At 44.3% G+C, this 23,957-nt stretch overlaps 1 protein-coding gene across 1 annotated transcript in view; it reads left to right on the top strand.

The window, feature by feature from the left end:
• Positions 1-1,291: 1,291 nt before the first annotated feature.
• LOC126994699 (chondroitinase-AC-like) overlaps positions 1,292-23,957 on the top strand; it is a 93,117-nt gene continuing 70,451 nt past the window's right edge. Inside the window, exons 1-4 of the mRNA XM_050853998.1 lie at positions 1,292-1,336; positions 8,689-8,829; positions 16,239-16,401; positions 19,678-19,786. Of these exons, the coding sequence (XP_050709955.1) occupies positions 1,292-1,336; positions 8,689-8,829; positions 16,239-16,401; positions 19,678-19,786 (458 nt within the window). The remainder of the gene's footprint in view (positions 1,337-8,688; positions 8,830-16,238; positions 16,402-19,677; positions 19,787-23,957) is intronic.

Here is a 23,957-nt window from a genome sequence, read left to right as displayed (position 1 = left end):
TGCAAGACATTACATTCATGTCGGAGAGCTTAAGTAGCTGACTCCAGTTGACTGAACGTTCCCAAACTTTCGAAACGTACGTTCCCAAACTTTTGAAATTTGTAATGTTAATAAACAGGAACTTGGGGTTCAGTGTTCAACACACACCTAAAAATTCGATAATCGCTGCTGGCAAACAGTTCGCCCACCTCACACGTGTAAAATAGGTCACTTTCGTTTGTAAATAAGATATCATTAACACGGGTAAGCGTCTTAAATGCTTAGAAGAGGAACGTTTCCTCTGCCCCCTCCTCGCCTTAGCTCGTGTGGCGGCAGCAGTGTTATTGACGCCTGCGTCCGTTACAGAGACCATCTCGTCACCCTCCAGCTTCTACACCGACAGACCTACAGTCGGGGAAGGAGGGCAAGCCACCTGACTGTGGTGGTAGTCTACTATTACTGCTGCCTGCCGATCTGGGTCACACGCGAATTGCTGGCTGACTCTGGTAAGGCCTGGAGCTCGGTCTTTGGGCAGTCGGCAGCCTGTAAGTCCAGGAAGTCGGGGGAGGCGAGGCTTTGGAGAGTGACTTGGTGATGGCTCTTGGTGTCCAACATCTCGCACTCGTGGACCTTGCCTCACGTGTTTAATCCTTTGGGCCTCGATCTCCTTCCTCTGGGCCTCGCATTCCCGCATTTAAAGTTGCTGATTACGGGCTTCTCACTGTTTTCGGCGTTCAAAGGCGATGGGGTCTTACCCCGCCAGCTGGAGTGTTTCACCCTGCCGAAAGAAAGATTCGGTGATTGCCTGACGGGTAACCATCTTCTTGACTGGCTTGCCCTACACTAACCTAGAGCAGACTGAGTGAGCTGAGGAAAATCCTAATCTAGAACTATGTCTAGAAATATACTCACTCCAGACAGACCTGAGCTAATGCAGTACAAGCTGGAGGTGAGCTAACTGGCCACATCTAGAGCCTTTAAGGAATACACCTTTCTACACAGGCATGAATAACTAACTGCAGACTAAAAGTGAGCTAAATTGGTCCCATCTATAACTATTTCCATAATTATATCACTACCAAAGAGAAAATACACCAACCCAGGCCAGACGGTACGATGAACTTTCGTGTAGAGAAGGGGTACTTTCTCATATCGCCGACAAAACTCGATTCCCTCGAAGGGTGCAACGGGAGTAGAGAGACACTACCTTGGCTTGGAGACCTACCGGAGGGCTAAGCTGTGAGGCAGGAGACCCTCGATCCAGAGAGGAGCCGTTGCTGCACCCACAACAGGGGCCATTTGCGCTAGAGCTATGGGTTCCCTCACACCGGGTGACGGCTTCCTGACTGCTGAGGGGGTATGTTCAAACGCATACGATACACAACAATTGCTTTGGAAGGCTTAAGATTCAGAGGGTGGTCGACCCAAGCCCTTTGCTACTTTATTTAGCCAAAGGTTTATAAGTTCTTCTGGTAACCGCTTTCCAAAATAGTTATAAGGTAGAATAAGCCTTCCGAGATATGAAACTTATCATGCAATGATCTCCGAGATAACAGCAGTCTCTTTTGCGAGAGATGACATCCACAGGTCTAGAGGATGCCAGCGAAACGCTTTCTGCAAGGGTGGTGCAGGAAGGAAGGATAAAAGTAAGGAAGAGGGAAGGAGGGAGGTATTGAAGTGGGAAGGAAGGATGGAAGGGAGGAATGAAGGAGGGAAGGAGGGAAGGACTCGAGGAAGTGAAAGTAGGAAAGGAAGGAAGGGAAGAAGGAAGCGAAAGGAGGCAAGTTAAGAAGGGAAAGAGGGAGTGGAAGGAGAGAAGGAAGGAAGGAAGGAAGGGAGGGAAGAAGCGGGGAAGTGATTGGAGGGAAGGAAAGAAGAAAGGAGAAGGAGGCAATAGTTATCAGTTGTCGCCAAAAGCAGGGCACCACTAATTTGTTTTCATTTCCAGTTTCAACCATGGCATGCATATTTTGTCCTGTTTACAAACGTCATCTTATCCATTACTTACATATGATTGATTAAAGTCACTGAAGCCTTGCCTGGAGCGTCACCGGGTGGCGTGACTTTTTGTCTTTTAGACACTTGGCCAGAGGAAGGACGAAGGGAGCAAGGCGAGGCTTCATGCATCAGCCTCACGTGACTCCCTTGAGGAGATCATGGCAGGAGCACCCTTCAAGACATTCTAACCACACTAGCAAGAGGTTCCTTTATACACTCTGCCAGCCTAAAGAAGTCTCTGTAACAACACTCTTGCTTCTATAAACTGTGGTCCCTGAACACACTCGCGCCCTGGAGAGGTCACGTGCACACTCTACCACCCGGGTGAAGTCCGGGTGAATGTCAAAGATTAAGGTAGAGAGCCGGGCTTACCTTATGGCGCGGATAACGAGATTTGGTCCCTGTTCACGTGCCAATTGCACAGGTATTTAGTGTAGAAGCCAGATAATATGGGTAAATGTAAGATGATGATTATACGTGTGGTGTTATGGAATCTCTGGAGTCACTGAAGGCTAACACAATGTCGCAGGCTTCGCTCCGCACTACACACACAACTCGCCTTTCTTCGCCCACGTGGTCTCTCCTTGCTGGTGATGCAGAGACGCAGTAGAAGTTACTGTTTTAGTATGCGATTTACCACAGTATTTGTAGTCTACCTCAGTATGCACCAAGCGTGCGGTCTACCGGTCTGGCTTGTCTCCCGAGACCCCGCCTGATTTTGTGTTGTTATCTGAGTTCTCCTCACCTGATACCCGGATGACCTGACCTGTTTCCGGAAACCTTAGTTTGACCAGAGTAATGACGTGATCACAGTCAGGGCATTACTTCATGTCACCAGAGTACTCCTGAGTGTTCCATAATCTTATGTAAAAGGACAATCAAGGATCACTCACATCCTCCTTGCATTGAAGCCGATAGCATCAGTTCAATTCATTCTGCTAACAGTTACTGCAATGATGCTGAAAGACGTCTACAGATGTGTCATTTACACGGAGGAAACAGCAGTTTCATGTCTACGAGAAATCCATCTTCTAGACACACCACAAGAGGCAGACCCTTGTCATTGACGTGGTAGTGCCGTGCAAGAAAACCAAAAGCGAGAGGTGCCAATCTTCGCGGTCTGTTCGGAAAGGAAACCTATTTCTCCATTATCCGGATATCAACAACAAATTAAATTGCAAACGGTATTTATCAGATTTTGCTATTATTTCTGAATGGAGAAGGATGAACTTGGTGTCCTTAAATGACTCAAAAACTCATTTAAGACCTGCCAGCTCGACACAATCTCTTAAACAACTATTCCTTATTCTCCGACTATACTCAGCTGACCCTTTCTACAATAGACATTCTCGGTCTATCCTTAGTTAAAATTCTGAACTGGAAAATTCAATTCTCCTCTCTCGCTATATCAGCTTGCTCGAGGTTAGACGTTCTGAAGCGTATCTGCCAGTTCTGTTCCCTCTTTCAGATGCTGTCCATATATAGGGGTCATGTCCGCCCTCATAATTTTTTTTTATGATGTAAGCATATCATGTGGGAAAGAGCTCCACACACACACACACACACACACACACACACACACACACACACACACACACACACACACACACACATCTCTGCTAGACAATGGAGTTAAAGACTCTTCGTCTTATCTACCCTTCGCTCATCTCAGTAACAGTTTTCCACCTTTTAAATTCCGCCGTAATGTTGCATATCTTTCTGTATTCTATCGATATATTCGTCTGCTCTTCTGAACTTGATATCTGCATGCTTTCTCCCCTCCCGCGGACCCGTTCCACACGACTTGCTACTACTGCTCATCCGTCTTCTATCCAATTTACCTCCGCTGGTAAACTCGGGCAGAACTCTCCTTCGTCTGCATGTCCTCCTGCCTACGAAATTAACTCTTTCAAGAGAATAATATCAAGATCTCCCCAACCGAAATTGACCGTTTAGTTGGCTTTTCGTTTTATTTTATTTTATCTGAATAGCGTCTGGCAAGCTTCTTTTACGGTTGATTTTTTTTTTACTTGCCACTTAACTGCCTCCCTTGCTGTTAAAAAAAAAGTCACTAGGTGTGGGCTGAATGGACCCGTCGACCACAGTTGGATGTTTGCAGGTGTTCCCTTACGTGGAAAAGGGGGGAGGGATCCCAAAACCTCGTGAGCACAGTTGAATGCTTCCAGGTGTTTGTCTACAGAGGTGAGGAGTGTGTTTATTACGATAGTGCCTTCCTTATAATTATTAATCACTAGTGGATATCGAGATGTCTTCCCTACCTATCTTATCCTCAAGCACGCCTACATTCCTGACCACTCCTCCAGAGTACCACATAGCCTTTATATCTGCTACCTCGTTCGTCTTTGAGAGGGCTCTTGGGAGGCTTCATGGTGACCACTCTTTGCTGCATACTTTCCTTTAATGGCGTGGCCTGTGGGTCACTAGGTTCTCCTCCCAACTGTTTACTTGGATTGACGGAATTCGGTGACCTGACTATCCTAGGGGGAGTTAGAGAAGCCTAGGGGTTGCGAGTGGCCACTTCCTGCTGCCTACCTACGCGTCGAGGTTGTGATGACCTGACTTCTGGGTGGGATCATGGAGGGCTGGCCTCCTCTCCCGAAGCTGTATTAATTTCGTACCTGATGTCTCTTTCATTCTGTATATATTTCATCGTATAATACTCTGGCCAATCAAGTTTTCCCAACACGAATCGGGTGTAGGAACTCCATGGTGAGGAGGCTGCTGTCGCGGCTTTAATTATCCCAGATAACCAGGAACATTATTTATGTTGGAAATAACTTTAGGTTTCGAGGTTAATAATAATCACCTATTACACTCAAAGGAAGTGAATTACCTTGAATCCTCCGCCTTTACTCCTATCTCAAGCTAAGACACAAATAGAATTGTCCAACGCTAATCTGCTACTTAGGTGTGGATTTCGGAGAGGAGGTAGAAGATGAAGTGGAGGCATCAGTAGATTCCCGAAGGTGGCAGCGGCCGAGTTTTTCCACACGATTCCAACGTTTCGATAGCTTGGTACGAGTACTCGGACTTGGTCTGAACATAAGAACATAAGATCGTAGGGAGTCTGCAAGAGGCCGACAGGCCTGTACACGGCAGCTCCTGTGAACCTAAGTTCCTGTGAGCCTAACATCACTATCCATGAATTTATCTAATCTATTTTTTTTAATATGACCATTGTATTGTCACTCACAGCATGATTGCCCAACTTTTTCCACTCGTCTACCACTCTGTTCTTAAACCAATTTTTCCCATTGTCCTTTTGGAATCTGAACTCATCCAGTTTGAAACCATTACTACGTGTCCTACCTGGTTTCTTACCATCAGAACATTATTAATATCCCCCTTATTAGAGCCTCTCAACCATTTCTGTGTAATTGACGCTCAACAGCCTGATTATCTTTCGGTGAATTTCTCAAGCTATGCTTTGTTTAACAGTGCGAGGAAGGTGTGCTTCCTATAAGTCTAGTATCAAATAGCCCGGCGCTGGCTATTCCGGTCTTTCAAATTAACAAGTGTTGCCACGTCATCAGGCACCACGTCGACACTTGAACCCTAATTTTTATTTTTTTTTATTTTTTACAAATGGCCTATGGCGCCGGTAGGCTAATTCCTATGGGCCTGATGGTCAGCCCGAGCCCGTCATGGCGCAGGCAATTGTTTATAGTGATGCCATTACTATTGGCTCAAGCTGCCCCCCGTAGCTCATTCTTGATTTCACTTTCGCTGTACAGCTTCTTCTAGAGTCCGGGTTGATAGGTGGTCTTCAGTCTTAGTCTTAGGCCACTCGGCGGTGACTGAAAAATCCCAAGTGGTTAGCGGCGGATTCGAACCCACATCATGGACAACGAGCCGAATGCGAGGCCGGCACGCTAACCACTCAGCCATCGCTTCTAATTATTTGTTTGTGTGTGGCTTTAAACTACTACCAACGTTTTTTTTATAAATTCTACTTGAATTGCACTAGATTTATAATGATAAAATATTCAATATATTCAGACGGAATAATTTCCACAACTATCTTCCGTCTACAAATTTTCCTCAAGTAAGAGTTAATTTCCAGCACTTTGCTGATAACAAGGTTATATTGTAGTAGTATACCCAATACTTCTGAACGTCGTTGCCTGTCTTTCACCTTGGCCACAACCCTGCCTTCTTTGATGTTAGTTGCACCTGCCATGTATACAAATACCGCATTCATTGAGGAACTGACGACTAGATCATCAATTTTCTCAATCATATCTTCAATCTTTTAACGTGGATAACAAAAAAATCCTTCCAATTAAGTTATTTTCTGCAGCATTTCTTGTACTGTTTTTTTTTACTAAACTGCCGCTGACAAGAATAACATTGGAATATTCGTGTATTTCGCCATCAAGCAAAATAACCCTCTTTCTCGTGACAACTCAACCTGTTGCCTTTCTTCTTGCAGGCTAGAATCCATCACCATCAGCTAATCACGTCACTACTTGGACAATCCTGTATTCTGCCATAACTATCTTGTCTCTCTCTCACTCACATCTAATCCCGTAACTGCTTCCCTGAAATAAAAATTCAAACACACTGCATCTATGGCATGCCCTAGTTTATCAAAACTTACACATACTACTACGTCTTCCGCTTTGCAATAAATATACAACGTTTACTCCTTCAAGATTTTTTTTCGTTAACTCTCTCTTACAAGCGATAAACAGGGCAGGAACCTCGTAGCAGGTGTCATGGGGTGATCACAGTCAAACACAGCGCCGGTACACAAAGGGAGAGAGCGAATTAACACATGTCTGTGTTCAGTGGGGCCAGGCGGGCGAACGAGGGTCAGCGATGTCACCAGATTAATATACCTTGGTGGTGCAGTACAAAGCAATGGTAGTTCTTGACAGGAAGTCACTCGACGAATTGGCCTGGCCCACTGACTAGCTTCACACGTGTATATGGTGTTGTCGTTATATTTTAAGGAGGAGAAAGATTTAATGGACATGGACATGTGGTCCCTGTCTTACTGTATGACTATAAGACATGGACAGTAAATAGTGACTGGAGGGGCGTGTTGATGCCCTTGATACCAAGTGCATTCGCGTGATCATGGGGTATCGCTTGATATTTTTTTTAACGTTTTCGCCGGTAGCGCCGGTAGGCTTTCTTCAGGGGACTGGTGGTCGGCTCAAGCCCGTCATGGCGCAGGCAATTTTTATAGTGGCGCCATTTATGCTTGGCTCATGCTGCACCCCGGAACTCATTCTTGATTCACTTGGAGGTTTTTTCTTGAGTTCGAGTTGATGAATGATCTTCAGGACAGCATGTGGGTAGTCTTAGGCCACTCGATGGTGACTGAAAAATTCCAGTTGGTAGCTGGCGGATTTGAACCGACGTCGTCCATGGCATGGTGAATCCAGGGTCCGCACGCTAACCACTCAGCCACCGTCTACGCTGAATGAATTACTAGCTTAGTCAGTAAAAGCAGACTCCGGACATATGGGCACGTTGCACACTACCCGGACGTCGATCCTGCTCATAGTTATTTCTGTAGGAGACAACAATGTGTAGAGGAGACCAAGGGTACGCCTATGCAACTCATGGATAGAGCAAGCTCAGCAGTCTTTAATATAAGGAGCTTGAAATGGGAGGGATAGTTCCATGGTGAATTGTTCGGGTGGATCGTCGAGAGTAAATGGGGCAAGTGAGTAAAGCGACGCGTCCCCAAGATCCTGTGATCCCTATTACTTATTAGTTAAACCTTGCATTCTCTGATGATGCAGTAATCCTGGCGAGTTCACTGGAACTTCTGGTGATGGCTATCGAGATATTGCAGTTGTATGAGGCGAAGTCCTTAGGACCCCTTTTCCAACCCTGGGGTCGCGACCCCAAGTGGGGTCGCCAAGCGTTTTTCCTGGGGCCACCAAGACCTCAAAATATATAAAAAAATGATGTTATTATATGATGATAACACTTATACAACTAAACTAGTGGGGTCGCGGTCATATCTAGAGGTGCAGGATTGGTGTCGCTTAAAAAAGGGTTGGGAATCACTGCCTTAGGACTTAAAAGCTCCGAAGCAACGACCGAGGCACAGGTGTTTGGAGGGTTGCTAATTGAAACAATAAGGTCTGTTTATTGAAGATTTAAAATATCTTCGTAGAGTAGTGCAAAACAAAGGAAGAACCACGTTAATTAAAAAGTTCTACGGCGTGATGGCTTTGCCCATGGTGTCATAGACTCGGTCAGCATTAGAGTTGGCACTGTCGATACCTGTGATGATAGCCAAAGATGCGGATCTTATAGTCGCAAAATAATAATTTGAAGAGGCCTTTGCCTTTAAGTGCTTAGACAGATACTGTTGGAAAGACACTGTCAACTCGACGATTTCCCCATGAAGCTGGATAGAGGGGCATTAACTGCATGGTCCGTGAACACCAACACAAGCTATATGGGCTACACTGCCTGAGTCGAGGTTGCTCACCGAGATGTTTCCGTAAGAGACAATATTGACTAAAGGAAGCCAGGGGGACGCCAGTAAAGTTTTTGGAGTGGCCATGTCGATAGATCATGCCATGAGTTTTAAAATTCTCTATTCCTGAATCTGTAGATCTTTCTTTCGATATTTTATGACCAACCATCCCCACCTCTTTTATCGAATTTTGCGTTGGAGCGGCAAACACTTCCATTTCCTTTTCTATTATTTTCTCTTTTCAGGCTACGTGTGTGGCAGCTCAAACCGATTGGGATATCGTCGAGAACAACGTCTTCATCTCGGCAAAAGAAACAGCGAGGAAAACTGATCCTGACGATATTATAGTTTTGATGAATGAGGATGGCTCATTCTCTGACCTTGTAGTAAGTAACAAGCATTGCAGTCTCAATCTCTGATCAAGAGTTGTTTGTGAAATATAACTAGTATAAATATATACTTGGAGATGCTATGAAGCTGCTTCAGTATTTTACGGCATTAGAAATAGGAAAACTAGGATATAAAAGTGTATAAAAGAAAAAGTCAGCTACTTTCTATCCTATAAAAATCAATGTTTAACCCGTAAACTTCGGGACCGTTTTCAAGAAAAAGTCACGCAGTGCGGCAAATACTTGCCTCAGACGACCATTTCAAAACGGTACTCTACCCATATCAACGGATTGGTTTCATGAGTGTGCAGACGACAATTATTTTATTTCCAAAAAAAAAACGTGACTGTAATCGGTTATTTTAATCATAAGATAAAGACGATAGCTACACAGGACAAGTATCTCTCATCGACCCTGGCTGAAAACACGGAGCTCTTTTAGGCCTATGTGGCGAGCGGCAGCAGGTGAAGGCAATTAAGAGATTAGCAAGGCAGTTAGATCTTCTTGGATGTCCTGCCGTCCGGCCAGGTGTTCTCGGATTCTTTGAAGGAGTGTAGTTGTATGTTTGTTTGTCTGTTTATTTATTTATTTATTTATTTGTGTGTGTGTGTGTGTGTGTGTGTGTGTGTGTGTGTGTGTGTGTGTGTGTGTGTGTGTGTGTGTGTCCTTCATTGATCTTCCTTCAGTCCCTCACTGACCTTCCTCAGTCCCTCGCTGACCTTATTCAGTCCCTCGCTGACCTTCCTCAGTCTCTCGCTGACCTTCCTCAGTCCCTCGCTGACCTTCCTCAGTTCCTCACTGACCTTCCTCAGTCCCGCACTGACCTTCCTCAGTCCCTCACTGACCTTCCTCAGTCCCTCACTGACCTTCCTCAGTCCCTTACTGACCTTCCTCAGTCCCTCACTGACCTTCCTCAGTTCCTCACTGACCTTCCTCAGTCCCGCACTGACCTTCCTCAGTCCCGCACTGACCTTCCTCAGTCCCTCACTGACCTTCCTCAGTCCCTTACTGACCTTCCTCAGTCCCTCGCTGACCTTCCTCAGTTCCTCACTGACCTTCCTCAGTCCCGCACTGACCTTCCTCAGTCCCGCACTGACCTTCCTCAGTCCCTTACTGACCTCCCTCAGTCCCTCACTGACCTTCCTCAGTCCCTCACTGACCTTCCTCAGTCCCTCGCTGACCTTCCTCAGTCCCTCACTGACCTTCCTCAGTCCCTCACTGACCTTCCTCAGTCCCTCACTGACCTTCCTCAGTCCCTCACTGACCTTCTTCAGTCCCTCACTGACCTTCCTCAGTCCCTCGCTGACCTTCTTCAGTCCCTCACTGACCTTCCTCAGTCCCTCGCTGACCTTCCTCAGTCCCTCGCTGACCTTCCTCAGTCCCTCGCTGACCTTCCTCAGTCCCTCGCTGACCACAAGACCTAAGCTAAAGGGGGGGCTTCGCTCCGCCTCGACCCCCTTAGCTTCTTAACCGGGGGTGGGGGCTTTGCCTTCCCTCGACCCCCCACCACCACCCTTCCAGCTCCCCCGCAACAAGAGGAAGAGGAGGAAGGAGATCGCGCGAGACAGCGCAACATGCCGCCCAGACCACGGCACTAAACTAACGCCCCGTACCCCTCCCTTCCAAGAACTTATCTAACCTCTTCTTGAATGTATCTATCGTGTTGGCGCTCACCACATGACTTCTACGTCTGCTCCACTCATCCACCACTGTTGGTAAACCAATTCTTGCCCATGTCTTTGTTGAACCTGAACTTATCCAACTTAAACCCATTGCTACGAGTTCTACCCGGTGTGGTGTCATCGGCCACCCACGTATCCTAAGACATCCCATCCAATATGTGCATGCGCGGGATTTGTTTACGAACAAAGGGTGGATGAATTGCGACACGGTACCGTGTGTGTACTGCCTATCGCGATATGTCTCACATGATTTTTTATTTTTTTAATCTTTTAAAAGTAAATATTGACGTATTTTTTGAATTTTAAAATTGCTTGATATATGAAAGTTTCTTCCTGCACCCTTTGTATATCAGTAAATGAGGTAAATGAGGTATGTCGGTAAACATGATAAATGAGATAACCTGCTCCCCTTGTATACCGGTATATGTGATAAATGAGATGACCTACACCCCTTGTATGTCGGTAAATGTGATAAATAAGATGACCTACACCCCTTGTATATCGGTAAATGTGATAAATGAGATAACATGCACCCTTTCTTTGTCGGTATATGTGATAAATGAGATAACCTACACCCCTTGTATGTCGGTAAATGTGAAAAGGAGATAACCTGAACCCCTTGTATGTCGGTAAATGTGAGAAATTAGATAACCTACACCCCTTGCATGTTGGTAAATGTGAGAAATGGGATAACCTACACCCATTGTACTCGGTAAATGTGATAAATGAGATAACCTGAACCCCTTGTATGTCGGTAAATGTGATCAATGAGGTAACCTACACCCCTTGTATGTCGGTAAATGTGATAAATGAGATGACCTACACCTCTTATAAGTCGGTAAATGTGATAAATGAGATAACCTGCTCCCCTTGTATCTCGGTAAATGTGAGTAATGAGATACCCTACACCCATTGAATGTCGGTAAATGTGATAAATAAGATATATCCTACACCCCTTGTATATCGGTAAATGAGATAAATGAGGTAACCCTACACCCATTGTATGTCAGTAAATGTGAAAAATTATTTTTTTTTTTCATTCTATAGCGCCGGTAGGCTTTCTGCAGGGGCCTGGTGGTCGGCCCAAGCCCGTCATGGCGCAGGCAATTTTTATAGTGGCGCTAGTTATGCCTGGCTCATGCTGGCCCCTGGAACTCATTTTTGATTCGCTTGTACGGTTTCTTCTAGAATCCGGGATGATAGGTAGTCTTCTGGACAGCCTGTGGGTAGTCTTAAACCACTCGGGTGTGATTAAAAAATCCCAGGTGATAGCGTAGGGATTTGAATCGACATTGTCCATGGCGTGATAAATGCTGGCCCCGCACGCTAATCACTCAGCCACCGCCTACCCTTGTATGTCAGTAAATGTGAAAAATAAGATAACCTAAACCCCTTGTATGTCAGTAAATGTGATAAATGAGGTAACCTGAAACCTTGTATGTCAGTAAATGTGATAAATGAGATAACCTGCACCCCTTGTATGTCGGTAAATGTGATAAATGAGATAACCTACGCCCCTTGTATGTCGGTAACTGTGATGAATGAGATAACCTACAACCCTTGTATGTCCGTAAATGTGATAAATGAGATAACCTACACTCTCTTCTGATTGATGGTCATGTTTCTCGGATTCTCTCCAGTTAATGGTAGGTTAACTGAATCTTGGGGTCCATGTCATTCTTGAATTTGACCATTTTCCCATAAAAGCTGCCATGCTGTCTTGCCACCATCTTTTTTTATTTTATTTTATTTTATTTACGTCGTGGCCTATTGCGCCGGTAGGCTTCTTCCCGGTGGATCCTGATGGTCGGCCCAAGGCTTCTTCCCGGTGGGGCCTGATTGTCGGCCCAGCCCGTTTTGGCGCAGGCGAGTGTTTATAGTGGCGCCATCTTGCATTGGGGATTGAACTCGCGTCCTACTGAACGCGGCGCCGTCACGCTATCCATTCATCCACCGCTTCCCCAAATATATATATATATATATATATATATATATATATATATATATATATATATATATATATATATATATATATATATATATATATATATATATATATATATATATATATATATATATATATATATATATCATTACATTCTTCTACTTCTCTTAGTTTAGTTGTTATGCATAGTATTTCTTCTCTTACTTTTTGTGACTTGTTTTGATTGCCCTCTATGTAAGGGCCCATTCAATAGATTTCTTCTACCTCCTCCTCTAGGTCTCGAATTTCATCGTCATTTAAGTTTTTCAGCAGATCCTTCACTGACTTCAGCTCTTCCTTTTCCCTTTTAGGTGTATAAGTAATGTTTTTCTCTTTCATTCCGAATATTATTACACATTTTTTTCTTATCTGCTACATCTCTTACTAAATCTTCATTCTTTTTAATGACCTTGACCATCTCTTTTTTTTTTTTTCTACGTTTTCCTTTTCCTCTTTTAGTTGCTTCTCAATTACTTGCTTAAAATCTATATCAGCTTTTTCGTGCTCTACCTTCCAGGTTTTCATTTCACCCAGCACTTCCTCCTTAACTCGTTTTTCCTCCTTATCTATTATCACTTTCAGGTCTTCATTTTCTTTACGTACAACTCCTAATCCTGCCTTCACCATACTTTCGTATTTCCCAAGCTTCTCTTTCAACTGCTCATTTTCCTGAGCCAGGAGTTTCTCTCTTTCTTCTAGATTCCTTACTCTAGAGTCTAGATCTTACTTCACTATGCACTCTTACTTTGGACATCCTCTTCTTTCATGACCTTGACTCTGTCTATCCACATATTTAACTTATTTTCCACCAGCAGTACTCTGTTGTATATACGTATACGGATGTTTCCATCCACCGCCACCGAACCCCGAGAACGCAGGCTCTATGTTTTCGTAAAACTTATCACTCCCCAAGACCCCCACGGCTCCTTCTAGAACATTCCGCCTTGTTACCCTTCTTTCTCCTCCCCTCGATGTCCGCGACCCTTCGTTCTCCTCACTCAACTCACTCAAGTTTTTTTAAAGTTTTTAAGCACATCACCCCGGCCCTATATCACAACAACCTGGCTGGCGAAACAGCTGATCCTGGAAGTGGGACTCAGGATCTCGTGTGTGTGTGTGTGTGTGTGTGTGTGTGTGTGTGTGTGTGTGTGTGTGTGTGTGTGTGTGTGTACTATAAAATGAACCACGTGTTCGATTTCTCGAAATGATAACGTTTGTTCACGTGCCTGATGTTATTAACAGGGACAAGGCCCGTGTACTCTCACCCTCTTACTACATAATCAGTTAGGCCTCAATCCATCTCACTTCGCACCTGTACGTGAACGCCTTAGAAAAAAAGGGAGTTTCAGCCCTAAAAAAAAAATATCTAATTTGACATCTAAAAAATGTTTTATCTTTTTTTGAGGAGAGTGCATAGTATTTATTTTTCCCATTTCATTTTCTTTTACCGTATACTTACTCCTTAGCTTTATAAAGAAATGTTTAGGATGCCCAAAAATGGTCAAACTGCTTGTTTGTAACAGCATGACCGCCACCCTTCTTTATAAGTCGTTGAAATAAGTTAGGAGAGGCGGTGGCTAAGACGTCAGCGTCCTGGCACGGCGTTCAAGAAGACGCAGGTTCCCGTCCCGCCCGCCACGACAAACAAGCTGGCAATTTTTCAGTCATCTCCGAGTGGTCTAGGACTACCCACATGTCTTCCTGAAGACCATCCATCGACCAGGACTCCAGATTATCTCGAAATAAGGTTAGAACATGAGCTTCGGGGGGGCAGCATGAGCCAATCAAGAAGGCACCACAATAAATACTTGCCTGCGCCACACCGCTCTGACATAGGCAGACTGAGAGGGAGAGATCATACAGATATATCCAAATATATCACCAAACGAACTTTAAAGAACCATTAGAACATTTAAAAACAACACTCCAGGAATAACTAACATAAACAAAATAATACTAAACAATCTTAAAGAAGGGGCACTATCAAAAATACAATGGATCTTCAACCATACACTATCAATGGGATACTTTCCAGATAAATTCAAAACCGCAATAATCAAATTTATCCCAAAAGAAAATACAGACAGCACAAACCCAATAAACTATAGACCAATCTCGCTGCTTGAAGTAACTGGCAAGGTACTGGAAAAAATACTCAACCCCAGGCTGAGAGCATTACTAGAACCAAAAAACATCCTTAAAGACACACCACGGCTTCAGGATCAACAGAGGCACCGACACAACACTCACAGCCATACACGAGACCACAGCTTACCACACGGCCAGAAACAACCAATGTTACCTTATGCTAAGGGATATCAGCATGGCCTTCGATAAAGTCTGGATTCAAGGATTACAATACAAGATAGCCCACCTAGATATGCCGGACATAACCAAAATAATTCTCAACAACTTCCTCATCAATAGAAAAGCAAAGATCAAAATAACTAACCACACAGGCCCTCCGTTTCCACTGTCGGCAGGGGTGCCACAGGGGAGCGCACTGTCACCTACATTGTATATCATATATACAAATGACCTCCCTGAACCAGCCATAGACTGCAATATCATACAATACGCTGATGACATAACTCAAATAATAGGATATACGGGGAAATTCAGAGCTCTCATGGCAAACACGACAAAGAATGAAATAGAAAAAATCAACAACGTATACGAAAAGAAATGGAAAATAAAAACAAACAACAACAAATTTAAGATTATACCACTAGCAGTAAAGAAGAAAAACAACATAATAGTTGAAATAACTCAAAAAGAATACTCTGAAAAAGGCAAAGTCCTCGGACTAACAATCAACATAACTGGAATAGAACAACACATCAAGGAAATAAGAAACAAAGCAACAGGAGCTCTAACGGAACTTTACCGGTTCAGGAACACACCAACTAAAATAAAACTTCACCTCATCAAAACATACATACTACCTATATTGCTATACCCGCCAATATCTTTAGCATCAACAAGCGCGTCAAGCAAAAATAAACTACAGCAGGTCCAAAACCAAGCATTGAGATTTGCCAATAACGAGACATTCCCTTCCACCAAAAACACCAAAATAATGCACGATGAAACCAAGATAGAACCAATAAACTACCATCTTTACACACAAGCACATAAAATATTTGAGAAAATGACAAATTTACAAAGCCTGCACTTCTTGAACATCATAGACAATTATGAAATACACAAAAATCACCCATGGTTTCAAAGGACAACAATCATTCTAGACAGAGGCCCACCAATAAAGAAATATACATCATAAAAGCACAACGAACACAATCAAGCTAACAAGAACACACAAAACAACACCACTTGACGGAGAGCGACACAAAACGCATCACAGCATAAAGTACATCAGTAAATAAGCAAGGCGGACAGCCCGCCATCTTTCAATCTCTTACTTTTCTTCCTATAACTTCCTCAACTCACCTTACTCTTAACACCACTTATTTCCCCCCCCCCCTACTCTATCATACACATTTATGGTTATGGTTAGGGGCTGGGCCATATTGCTGGCCACAAGGTCTCAGCAAGAAAGCCTATCGGCGCTATACACCAAGACGTAGAAAAATTATGCAAAATAAATAACATAGACCACAGAGAAAGAGACGGGCTACATTCACTCTGAGATATTGATCGATATGTAGGCTTCTTGACCACTGACCAGTTGCTTTAAAGAATTATCTTATTTTTTCTTTGCTAACATTTTTTTTCTGCAGGCAAGATACGGAACAGTTGAAGACCAGTCCTTCGCCTTCAGGGAGCACGCAGAGAGGCTGGGGGCTCTCGCCTACCACCATGTTACCAATAACGACCGGGATATGTCGGGACATATCACAAAATCCTTCAACTTCCTCGCTTATAAGGCGCCTGTTAACCAAGGTATAAAATGTATCTTATCATTCAAATATATATATATATATATATATATATATATATATATATATATATATATATATATATATATATATATATATATATATATATATATATATATATATATACTACTCACTGCTCCTAACAAGAGACCAGAGGAATGGCCGAAAAAAAGGTCAATTTCGGAAGGAGAGGTGTCCTGATACCCTTCTCTTGAAAGAGCTCAAGTCGTAGGCAGGAGGAAATACAGATGAAGGAAGATTGTTTCAGAATTTACCAGCGTGAGGGATAAAAGAGTGAAAATCCTGGTTAACTTGTGCGTAAGGGATTTGAACAGTTAAGGGATGAGCTTGAGTAGAAAAGCGTGTGCGGTGAGGCCGCGGGAGTGGGGGAGGCATGCAGTTAGCAAGTTCAGAAAAGCAGTCAGCGTGAGAATATCGATAGAAGAGAGAAAGAGAGGGAACATGGGGGCGGAATTTAAGAGGTAGAAGACTATCAGTAAGAGGAGGAGAGCTGATGAGACGATCAGCAACCGCCATCTGCAGACCAGCCAGAGGGAGCTGTGCGCTTGTAGACTCTGCTGTATATAACTGTCTAAAGCACTCGGCTCGAGAGTCCGCTACCGATCCTCACCTGATATTATCGGCCCATCACCTGTTCTGATAGTGCTCGTCAGAGATGTGGGTGTGTAGCAAAACTTTTTCAGATCTAGGAAGGCAGGTCTAAGGTCATTTGCATTTAGACAATCCTTAACATCCTCAGCGAAACCTCTGGCATTCCTCTCTTTATATCTTCTCTGAAGGGTTCTAGTGACAAAATCCTGTATCGCTTCGAGCCCCCAGCCAGCCTGGCAACACGACGCTCCTCTTTGTTCTCCAATGTGTTCTTCAAAGCACCTCCCCTTCTAGACCTTGGACGCTTTCCAGTGCACTCCTGGGCAGATTTAAAAGTCTCTCGTGTAAAGATACCCCTCAGCTCTCCCAGATCCTCCAGTGCACCAAGCACTGATATGAAACTGCTACTGTATAATCCTGTGCACGTGCCTCGTCCGTGTTTCCAAAATATGAACCAAGGAGGATTGCTTCTTGATATTTTCTTGGACCTGATGCGTATGCTCAGTTTTGCAACGTCATTCCTGGTCAGTTGAAAAAAGAAACAGTTAAAAAAAATACTGCTCTGGAAGATCATTCAACGAGTGCTAACAAGGATGTGATCGATCTTCTCTGCCACACTACCCTACCAGCATTGCTATACCGAGTTTAAAGGCGAAGTTCGCGTCTATGGGACCAAGAACCAGTAAGCCTCAGTCAGCGGCTGTTGACCTTTCTTGTGCAAGAGTCATGGGGACCAACACATATTTCGTAACCAGCTCTCTTTGTCCTGACAGATGCATTGAAATCGCGAAGACAGTGAGTGTGTGAGGCGGGGGGCACCGGTCCATTTCATTGTCGAGCTTGACATTGAGACGCTATATGAATGGTCAGCGTCGGGCGCAGCGTCCAGGGATACGCGGGTTCAGGGGGACAGCATGGGCCAAGCTACATGGCTGCACTATAAACACTTGCCTGCGCCATAGCGGGCTGGGGTCGACCATTAGCCCCCATAAAGTAAACAATAACAAAAAGATATCAAGTTAATACACTCGGAAAGGCGCTAATGCTCATCGGTGGCATAGTTGGTATGCTGCCCTAACTTCTACTCAGAATGCTCGGGTTCGATCCCCGGCACTCAGTGGTGTTCAGTACGGGTGAATAATATATATTTGTAAGCATATTTTTTAGCATAATTATCATGCATTCTAGGTAGTTATATGGTACTTGGCCCCTCCTACCAAGTGGGCATTTGCACAAGGTATCAGAATTCGAAACCTTCCTCGTTGTTGATAGGTTTTGTCAGAACTCCCCAGCCGTTCAATCTCCTTAAAGGCACTTTTTTTTTGTTGCTCTTTGGCAGCTTTTCGAGAGACCATTGGGCACATTTTATCATGTTCCTTGAGGCGTTATCTCCAAGCCTTAATCGTAAAGCTTTCCCGTCTCATACAAGTAGTGTTCCAGGTGACCATTTTATACTTAAATTTCACTGTGAAATAAAAAATAAATGTCACTTCAGCCAGATCTTGTAGTACTAGGTAATGTGTTCGTCCTTGTAGACATCTGCCAAGATATTCCAGCGCCGTTAGATTTCTTTGAGCTTTCTCTTGGACGACCCCAGACCGTTAGTGGCGCAGACGAATTATATTTATAGTGACTGCCGTGATACATGATTCTTGTTTGTCCCATGGGGCCCCCAGTGCTCCTGTTGACTGAAGTCGCTGAAGTTGGAGTCGATTAAAATTCTAGGCAGCATGTGGATAATCTTTCACCACTCAGCGATGGGTGAAAACTGTCAGCCTGCATCGGTGGAACTCAAACCTAGATCACCTGATTCATCACACCAGCACGCTGACCACTCGGGCAGCACCTGCCGAATGTACATGAACTCCTCCAATGTTTTTTGGGGGGCAACGTAAAGTTCAATTGTTTCATGAGAGTATGGTATTTTCTCTGCTGCCTTAGCTCTGTCATAGTAACACCAAGAACTTTCACCTTTATATGGATAATTGTGTCCAGGATGCTGTCACAAAACTGAGCTACTACCCCTCGTATATCAATGGCCGCCCGCCTCTAACCACTGCCAAAAAGTATCGTTTAGTCGGCGCAACATCTGTGGTCATATGCCGGAGAGAGACAGAAGGGGAAGGAATTATTGGAGAAGGGGACAGATCCCAGGAGACTGGACACAACCCCCGATTAATACCTGGTATCCATTCACTGCTGGGTGGACAGGGGCGTAGGGTATCGGAAAAGCCGACCAAATTTTCCCACTCCGCTCGGGAATCGAACCCGGGCTCTCTCGGTTGTGAGCCGAGTGTGCTAACCACTGCACCACGAAGCCCCCAACCACTGCCAGATGTACCATTTTATCCCCAAAATAGCTTATATTCCCAACTTCATGAGATAGACTACGCAACCATGGAGAATGTTTTTAGTTTCAAAATGCGAATGTTTTAACTGATTATTGATGTCCTTTCCTCATGCAACCAAAATAATGCCCCTCATCATCGTCATCCAGCATGCCTGGAACTTCAATTGTAGTATGTTATTTAACACTGTAATAGTTGAACAACTAAACGCAACATGCTACTCAAACTTTCTTAAGAGTTTCCATATTAACACACACACACACACACACACACACACACACACACACGAAAGACTAATACCTGTCTTTTCCTTACCAAAGACAAGAATCAGTGGGCCCAGTACATGGGCATCCCGCTCGATATGTGGTCGCCTTTAGTACTTTCCAAGGGCATCATCAGTAAGGTCCTGCAAGAGGCAATACTTGACAGGTTAGTAGTCCTGCATGTTTACGATATTTGGAGTTTCAATGAGTTTATGTGCGCGCGCGCGCGGGTGTGTGTGTGTGTGTGTGTGTGTGTGTGTGTGTGTGTGTGTGTGTGTGTGTGTGTGTCTTGGTATTCATTTAGCATATATTGTCGCAATCATAAATTAAGTAAATGGGGCCTACCTTGTATGCAACTTGCATTATCGTATCGGTAAAGCCTTAGAACATATAAGTGAATGAATTAAAGTTTAATAAATATTTTTTTCACAACAAGGGAGGCAGCTCAAGGGCAAGAAACAAAAACAGGAAGATATAAACCCGCTAGACGCTGCTCCATCAAAAGAAGCCAAAACGATAAACCAGGAAAGGGGTCAATTTCGGGTGAAGAGGTGTCCTGATACTCTTTTCTTGAAAGAGTTCAAGTCGTAAGAGGGAGGAAACACAAACGAAGGAAGGCTGTTCCAGAGTTTACGAGCAGAAGGGTTACTAGTTATCTATTCCATAAGGGATTGGACACAAGGAGCCTTCAAACCCGCTAACCATGATCTTTACATTTCCGTCCGAGATCGTGCCAAATCTATTTTTCGACTAACCAAAACCTCTTTCATCCATAGCAAATCTCAAAACCTTGCTTTTTCTAATTCTTCTCGGGACTTCTGGCACCTAGCCAAAAATATGTCTTCTTCATCTTTCTCTCCTCTTCTTAACTCTGACGACAGCACCGCCGTCTCATCTATCTCTAAGGCTGAACTCTTCGCTAAAACTTTCTGTAACAACTCCACTTTGGACGATTCTGGGCATATTCCTCCTACTCATCCCCACTCTGACTCCTTTATGCCTGTTACTAAGATTATTCGGAATGATGTTTTCTACGTCCTCTCCGGACTCAACTCTCAGAAGGCTTATAGACCTGATGGAGTGCCTCCTATTGTCCTTAAAAAACTGTGCCTCCATGCTGACACCCTGCCTGGTCAAACTCTTTCGCCTCTGACTGTCAACATCTACCTTTCCTTCCTTCTGGAAGTATGCATTCATACAGCCTGTGCCTAAGAAGGGTGACCGTTCCAATCCCTCAAACTACCACCCTATAGCTTTACTTTCCTGCCTATCTAAAGCTTTTGAATCAATCCTTAACCGGAAAATTCAAAAGCACCTTCCCACTTATGATTTTTTATCTGGTCCCCAGTATGGGTTCCGCAAGGGGCGTTCACCTGGCGATCTTCTTGCTCTGTTAACTGATTCTTGGTTCTCCTTTCTTAACCGTTTCGGTGAAACTTTCTCAGTTGCGCTAGACATAACGAAAACTTTCGATAGAGTCTGGCAAGAGTCTTTGCTTTATAAACTGCCCTCTTTCGGATTCTATCCCTCTCTCTGTTCCTTTATCTCCAGTTTCCTTTCCGTCCGTTTTATCTCTGGAGTGGTAGACGGTCACTGTTCTTCCCCTAAACCCATCAACAGTGGTATCCCACAGGGCTCTGTCCTATCACCCGCTCTCTTCCTGTTATTCATCAATGATCTTCTTTCCATAACAAACTGTCCTATCCACTCATACGCTGATGACTCCACTCTGCATTATTCAACTTATTTCAACAGAATACCCTCTCAACAGGAATTACAAGACTCCAGAGAGGAGGCTGCTGAACGCTAAACTTTATTTCTGATTGGGGCAAAAGGAACCTTGTAGCCTTCAATGCCTCAAAAAAAAAAAAAATCTCCACCTATCGACTCTACATAATCTTCCGAACACCTATCCTCTGTTCTTCGATAACACTCAGCTGTCACCTTCTTCATCACTAAATATCCTCGGTCTATCCTTATCTCAAAATATCAACTGGAAACTTCCCTTCTCCTCTCTTACTAAATCAGCTTCCTCGAGGTTGGGAGTTCTGTATCGTCTCCGCTAGTTCTTCTTCCCCGCACAGCTGCTCTCCATATATAGAGGCGTTGTCCGCCCTCGTATGAAGTATGCATCTCACGTGTGTGTATGTGTGTGTGTGGGGGGGGGGGCCTCCACTCACACAGCTCTCCTGGACAGAATGGAGTCTAATCTCATCAGCTCTTCTCCTTTTACTGATAGTGTTTTACCTCTTAAATTCCGCCGCCGTGTTGCATCTCTTTCTATCTTCTATCGATAGTTTCATGCAGACTGCTCTTCTGGACTTGCTAACTGCATGCCTTCCCCCCTCCCGCGGCCCCGCTGTACACGACTTTATACTCATGCTCATCCCTATTCAGTTCAAACCCCTTATACAAGAGTTAACCAGCATCTCCATTCAAGACACCTACCGAACGGGCGTAAGCTACTCCCGGTGAGGTTATATGGGAAGCGAGGAGGGTGCTGAAGCCCTTCAAAGACCCTTCCCATGTCCTCACTAACCGTTTCCCTTTTGTCTCATCAACACCAGAGAGTAGTTCAGCATGTTCTTTAAAGATAGATCCTCTCTCTTTCTACACCACACTACATTCACATACACACCTTTTCCCCAAATTTAAAATTCAAAATGGCACATAAACGAACTGCCTCGGAGTCCTCGTCTGGGGGGGGGGAGGGGACCATAAATTCCCCCAGGGAGGACTCCCCTTCTGGCTGCCGACTTGAGAGGTGTCCTGATAACTCCTCAAACCTCCTCCTTATCAATTTCTGCAACATTCGCGGTCTTAGTTATAATTTCCATTCTGTGGAACACCATCTCTCTTCCTCTAAACCTCACCTTCTCTTCCTCACCGTAACACAGGTTTCTGAGGCTACTGAAAGCAATCTCTACTCTGTTCCCTCCTACTATCTCTTTCCTAAATTTCAATCCAAAGCTGGATGTTGCGCCTACGTGCAACGACATCACTTGCTCTCGTGCCCACGACCTTGACTCTTCTGAATTTTCCACCATCTGGATAAGACTTCATTGATATTCTGTTACTAAATACATCTGTGCTGTCTATCTCTCACCTAACTCTACTAACTTTGTAAAATTCCTTGATGCACATCTTGACCCACTCTCCCTTCGCTGAAATCTCCGTCTTGGGAGATTTCAATGTTCACCACCAGCTTTGGCTTTCATCCTCTTTCACTGACCAGCCTGGTGAACAAGCCTTCAACTTTGCTCTCTTCAACTACCTAGAGCAGTTGGTTCAGCACCGTACACGTATTCCCGACCGCCTTGGAGACCGGCCCAACATACTAGACCTCTTCCTTATCTCTAACCCTTCTGCTTACTCTGTTAAACTGTTCTCTCCGTTGGGCTCCTCCTATCACAACCTTATTTCTGTATCCTGTCCTATTGCTCCTGTACATCCTCTGAACCCACCGAAGAGGCGATGTTTCTGGCATTTTGCTTCAGGTCGGTGGGACGACCTGAGGATGTACTTTTCCAATTTCCCGTGGAATGATTACTACTTCCAGGAGAGAGACCCCTCTGTGTGTGTGTGCCCAGCACATCACAGAGGTGATTGTCTCTGGAATGGAGGCATACATTCCACGTTCTTTCTCTACTCCTCATGCTTAAAAGCCTTGGTTTAATCATGCTTGTTCTCGTGCTATTAAAAATAGAGAGGCAGCTCACAAAAGGTACCAGAACCTTCGCACTCCTGCTAACCTTGATCTTTATATTTCAGCCCGGAACTGTGCCAAATCTATTCTTCAACTTACTAAAAGCTCTTTCATAAATAGAACATGTCAACATCTTGCTTTCTCTGTTTCTTCAAGAGACTTTTGGCACCTAGCCAAAAGTATCTCCTCTAATTTAACTTCTTCCTTTTTCCCATCTCTCCTTAACCCTGACGGCAGCACCGCCGTCTCATCTATCTCTAAGGCTGAACTCTTCGCTCAAACTTTATGTAAGAACTCCACCCAGGACGTTTCTGGGCATATTCCTCTTACCCATCCCCCCTCTAACTCCTTTATGCGTGTTATTAAGATTTTTGAGAGTGATGATTTATGTGCCCTCTCTGGCCTCAACTCTCAGAAGGCTTATGGACCTGATGGAGTGCCTCCTATTGTCCTTATAAACTGTGTTTCCGTGCTGACACCCTGCCTGGTCAAACTCTTTCGTCTCTGCCTATCAACATCTACCTTTCCTTCCTGCTGGAAGTACCCCTTCGTATAGCCTGTACCTAAGAAAGATGACCGTTCAAATCCCTCAAACTACCGCCCTATAGCTTAACTTCCCTATCCACTTCTA

The sequence above is a fragment of the Eriocheir sinensis genome, unplaced genomic scaffold, assembly GCF_024679095.1.
Source record: "Eriocheir sinensis breed Jianghai 21 unplaced genomic scaffold, ASM2467909v1 Scaffold850, whole genome shotgun sequence".
Taxonomy (NCBI): domain Eukaryota; kingdom Metazoa; phylum Arthropoda; class Malacostraca; order Decapoda; family Varunidae; genus Eriocheir; species Eriocheir sinensis.
The sequence above is the reverse complement of the archived record's forward strand: the minus strand, read 5'-3'. Positions and strand labels throughout refer to the sequence as shown.